Source organism: Panicum hallii, chromosome 7 (assembly GCF_002211085.1).
Source record: "Panicum hallii strain FIL2 chromosome 7, PHallii_v3.1, whole genome shotgun sequence".
NCBI lineage: Eukaryota > Viridiplantae > Streptophyta > Magnoliopsida > Poales > Poaceae > Panicum > Panicum hallii.
In genome coordinates, this window is record NC_038048.1 from 33288839 (window position 1) to 33293912 (window position 5074).

Sequence of the window (5074 nt, forward strand, 5' to 3'; positions counted from 1 at the left end):
GATACATATCAAACACTATATATTAAAAAAATCAGAACGAATTGTAACATGGGACGGAGGGAGTACGTAGCTGCGTATTGGTGCACTAATAAGGATCTCCACCAAGCCTCTTTAAATCAGTTCAATTACAGCAATTTGCACCTCTCAAAATGTATTTATCGTAATTTAACATAATATAATCTCATTCCTATTCTGGAAAAGGTGGCAACATAACTTCAATACGGTGGTTGCAGGCTCGTTACAGGTCGTGTAATCTGAATTATTCCCCTCTCTGACCGATCCACATGTATGGCTGAAGTGTCCAACCAGAACTGTTCCATCAAACAGCAAGTGTTCGACAAGATATTGAAGATGTCGGTAAAAGGAAAATAAAAGGACAGAAGAATTTTGAAAAACTTGGTAAAAAGAAAAAGGACAGCTGAATTATTAGACTTGTTTCCGCGCATGACATGCCCCGCTGAGTCTGAATCTGGCCTGCTAAAGCATCCTTGTCTGCCACACTGCAATAGCACATGGCTCAGAAAAACGCTGCGCGTGAAGAACATGTGCGCAGAGGAAATGTTTATGGTGGTGAAAATCCGAACCGCACTTTCAATTTATAATCTTTTTTACAATCCATATGAATAACATTATGATGCGCATATGTAGGCCAGAGTTACGGGGCCTTGTGAGATCGTCAAACGTGACTTACGTTATCAATTGTAAAATTATATTTATGTCTCGTCAAGAGCTATAACTTTCATGTACAATTTATTTTCATCCGACGCCATACGAAGAAAAAAAATTAAATCTCTAAAAACAATCTATGAAACACAAAGTAGTAGTGATAGCTGGTTCGTGACACAAACTATTAAAAATACCATTATCGGAATTTGTTATGGACCAGCAGCGATAGGACTGACAATAATAGCTTATTACTATTTTCGGTTCATGCTACAAAGCAATACGGTACTGATGTCTTATCATTGCTGGGTACTTCATAATGGTTTTGAGACAAGAATGGCCACCGATCTCTAATAAACATGTTTAGATTAATCCATTCTCTTGGCTACTTCTTCCCTGCCAAAAAAATATTATTCTAATTTTGCATTAAGTTAAACTGTTCGAAAACTGATAAAGTTTATAAAGAAGAGACTATCAACATTGATAGGACCAAATAGGTATACTATAAAAATATATACCATAAATATTGATACTTTTTTGTATAAACTGTTGATTAAATTTAGAATGGTGCATAGGTCAAAACTAGAGTTACGTTCTTTTGGGTGTAGGGAGCCCCTATTCGAATTTAGGTCATTTTAGTTGTATCCTGAGTCAATGTTATCGAATTTTCATCAAATTACAGAGGCACCATCAACATATATTCAGTGGTAGATTTAATAAAACTAGTTTGATGTTGTAGATATCAGTGGAAATTTTTGTAAACGTGATCAAGATATAAAAGTTCCACCTAGGATAAAATAAGATGTCTTAAACTGTGGAACAACGGGAGTCATTTATTTGGTACAAAATCATATTCATATGTAAGTACTTTTGAATACATAATAAGATCTCAAGAGATATCTTACTAATAGAGTAATTGTTGATCAAAAGGTTATATTAATGAAATAAAATATGCCTTATATTTTGAGATGTGTGCCGCATGTCACTGTGAGCCAGGTATCTTTTCCTTTCTTTCATCGACCCACACGTAAGAAGACGGTGAGGTATATATGTTTTCTGTTAACTAATCTGAAGAATATGCATGGGTTTGTGCGAAATAAGTGTAACTTGATTAAGTTTTTTATAAGTAAAATCTATCCACGGGTATCCGACTCAACGTCTATGCTTAAATTCACAATAGTTATGCTTTGAGTGGTTGTCGAGATATACCTCGACAGTGAGAAGTATATACGATGATTTTGTCACTCTCAGGATATATTCAGTCTAGATTTGGAGGTGTCCATAGATCAGATGTTCAGTGTGCGTGCACATGTGTATGCATATGATCATTTGCATCTCTACTTAATCTAGAACTTTGTCCGAACAACTATTTCATGAGATACTATATTTTAGAAGAAAAATAATATGTATAGGCCATTGTCCATATTGCTAATAAATGAAAGCCACACTATTTCCCCTCATGCTCGATCCCACACAAATTAAAACTCCACAAATCATCATGGATTCCACTTTTCGGTTAATTGTTGGCAAACCCACCGGCAATGTGAACTTGGTGTACGCCGAGGGCATGAAGGCGCCACTATCTTGTCTTTTCCGACATGCCGGAAGTAAAGCGATGCTCCTAGAGAAAGCCCAAGCCAACTCTTTTTTTTTTCTATCCTTTTCGCAAAGGAACTAAGTTCGCATAGATATACACATAGGCTAAGTGCAAAAACTTTTGTTTTCCTCTTCCTCTTTCTCTCACTAGCCAACATAAAGATCGAGAGAAGACATTCTGCACCTCTCTCTCTCTCTCTCTCTCTCTCCCCGCGTTCTTATCAGCAGCACAGCTAGCTCGCCACGTTCCTGTACCAGCTGCCGAGACGACGAGCGCGAGGCTCCGAGGTCCAAAAGCTCGAGCTCTCCCCGACGCATGCGCGGATCGATCGATCCAGCCCGAGCGACGGGAGGAGGCGGCGGCAGATCGACCGGCAGCTGACTAAGGTGGATCCCCGGAAGCATGGCAAGAGGCCCCTACCCGCCGACGAGGAGGAAGAGGAGCCGCCGCCCCCGCCGCCGGCAAAGCACGAGCCACTGGATGTCGAGGAGCAGTACCACGTCTCGCAGCTGCAAGGAGCAACGACCTTTAGCGGCGGCGGAGGGTCGTCGTCGTCTCCCGTCGGCGCGGGCCCGTCGCCGGAGGCGTACGCGCAGTTCTACTACTCGGCGCGCGCCGACCACGACGCCACCGCCGTGGCCTCCGCGCTAGCCCACGTCATCCGCGCCTCCCCCGACCAGCTCCCGCCGCAGGCCTTCTACGCCGCCGCCGCCGCCGCCGGCGCCACGGGCCACCAGCAAGCAGCGCCGCACCACCCCGGCGGCCACGCCGGCGCCGCCGCCGCGGCCGAGGAGGAGCAAGGTACGTAGCCATCTATCCGTCTCATCGATCGATGCAAGCAACCAAGCTTACATTCCTCCTTGTCCTGTGGGCGGCGCGCTCTCGATTGCGAAAGCATGGCACGCGCGCGGCCTCCGCTCGATTGCGCCGCTTGGAAGCTTCGCACCTGCCAAAACCAGTGACACGTCCGTCCACCGATCCAGTAAACTACCAGCAGCTCGCTTAGCTCGCTAGCTGGTCATAATCCCTTTGGTTAATTTCCTTTTGTTAATGAACTCTCGAGAAAGTAGACGAGAACACACACTCTCTCTCTCCCCCCCAGTATCAAGCACGGAGATACGCCAATAACTATGCTGAATTATATTGCCAAGGAATATTTTATGCGGGTACTCGCGTACCAATACGTTAGCTCTGACGCAACGCGACACGGTACAGATCGACTAGCAGCTAGCAGCTGATTGTGTGTGGGATCGATTTTGCAGATTACTAGTAGTAAACAACTAATCCTGTTGGTGCAGCAGGTCGGAGGCGGCACTACCGAGGGGTGAGGCAGCGGCCGTGGGGGAAGTGGGCGGCGGAGATCCGGGACCCCAAGAAGGCGGCGCGGGTGTGGCTTGGCACCTTCGACACGGCGGAGGACGCCGCCATCGCCTACGACGAGGCCGCGCTCCGGTTCAAGGGCACCAAGGCCAAGCTCAACTTCCCGGAGCGCGTCCAGGGCCGCACCGACCTGGGCTTCCTCGTAACCCGCGGCATCCCGGACCGGCACCACCACCACCAACACCAAGGCGCGGTGACGCTGGCAGCAATGCCGCCGCCGCACCGGCACCAGCACCAGACCGTGGTGCCGTACCCGGACCTCATGCAGTACGCGCAGCTGCTGCAGGGCGGCCGGGGCGGCGGTGGCGGTGATCACCACGCCGAGGCGGCCGCCGCCCACCAGGCGGCGCAGGCGCAGCTCATGATGATGGCCCGCGGCGGCGGCGGCGTCAACCTGCCGTTCGGCGCCGCGTCGTTCTCGCCCTCGCCCTCGCCCTCGTCGGCGCCGCAGATCCTGGACTTCTCCACGCAGCAGCTCATCCGGCCCGGCCCGCCGTCGCCGGCCGCCGCAATGTCGTCGGGCGCTGCTCCGTCCACGCCGTCGACGTCGTCCACGACCACGGCGTCGTCGCCCGGTGGCGGTGCATGGCCGTACGGTGGGGAGCACCACAGGAATAAAAAAGACCCGTGATCGAGCTGGCCGGGGGGGATATGCATGCATGCAAGTTGCAAACACTTGCAATGCGAGAGGATCAGACCAAGTAGCTGTATTATATGGAGGAATATGCATGCAATATGGGGTAAGTGCCAGTGGTGATTTTTGCTGGAAGCATAAGCATTTCTTGGCCATTTTTCTCTCTTGTCTCTTTTTTTTTCGAAATGCATGATCTTCTTTTGTTCATTTCTTGGAGGATCCTCACTTTAATTTAGAGAGCTAGCTAGCTGCTAGAGCTTGCTACCTTCCTTGTTTAATTTACTGGTCTGTTGCTCATCTCTTTAATTTGTTCAAGTGTCAACTGATTAATTGTGCAAACTAATCCAAAAGCAAGAAGAGGGGAATCTTATTGATGATGCAATATACAGGACATGTTTTTTTCCTCTCCAAATGATTGATTTATTCCTCTGCTCATATATATTGGTTGGAATTATTATAACCTCTCTCGTATATCAATCAAAATTCACTACTACTTTAAGGGGGAAAAGGGAATATTCCCAATTAGTAGCTTCTTGTTATTAAAGATTTTGACTTTTTCTCCATCGAAACCATTCTTTTATGCGTTGTTGCAATGGGCATTTGTTCTCTCTCTCGGTTTTCAGTTAGTTCCCCCTACACATATATTCCCTTGCTTGTTTCTCAAGGATGTTCCCTACACCAGTCCTTTTCAAGCCTAACTGCATGTGTCATGGTGTTGTTACGTAATGGAGTACGTAGCATCTTCCAAACTCCAACCAAATGTACCTTTTTTAAACAAAGATAACACTTGAAGTACTGCC

General features: G+C 47.3%; 1 protein-coding gene across 1 annotated transcript; it reads left to right on the plus strand.

The window, feature by feature from the left end:
- The first annotated feature begins 2261 nt into the window (after positions 1-2261).
- On the plus strand, positions 2262-4686 carry LOC112900671. Its single transcript, XM_025969503.1, has 3 exons — positions 2262-2270; positions 2497-3061; positions 3562-4686. The coding sequence occupies exons 1-3, from the start codon at positions 2262-2264 to the stop codon at positions 4269-4271; spliced, it is 1284 nt and encodes a 427-aa protein (XP_025825288.1). The 3' UTR covers positions 4272-4686.
- Positions 4687-5074: the final 388 nt, after the last annotated feature.

Bases quoted from the DNA above. Each gene is read 5' to 3' on its own strand.
- LOC112900671 (XM_025969503.1), top strand. The intron at 3,062-3,561 runs GTACGTAGCCAT...TTGGTGCAGCAG, and splicing joins CGCGGCCGAGGAGGAGCAAG to GTCGGAGGCGGCACTACCGA.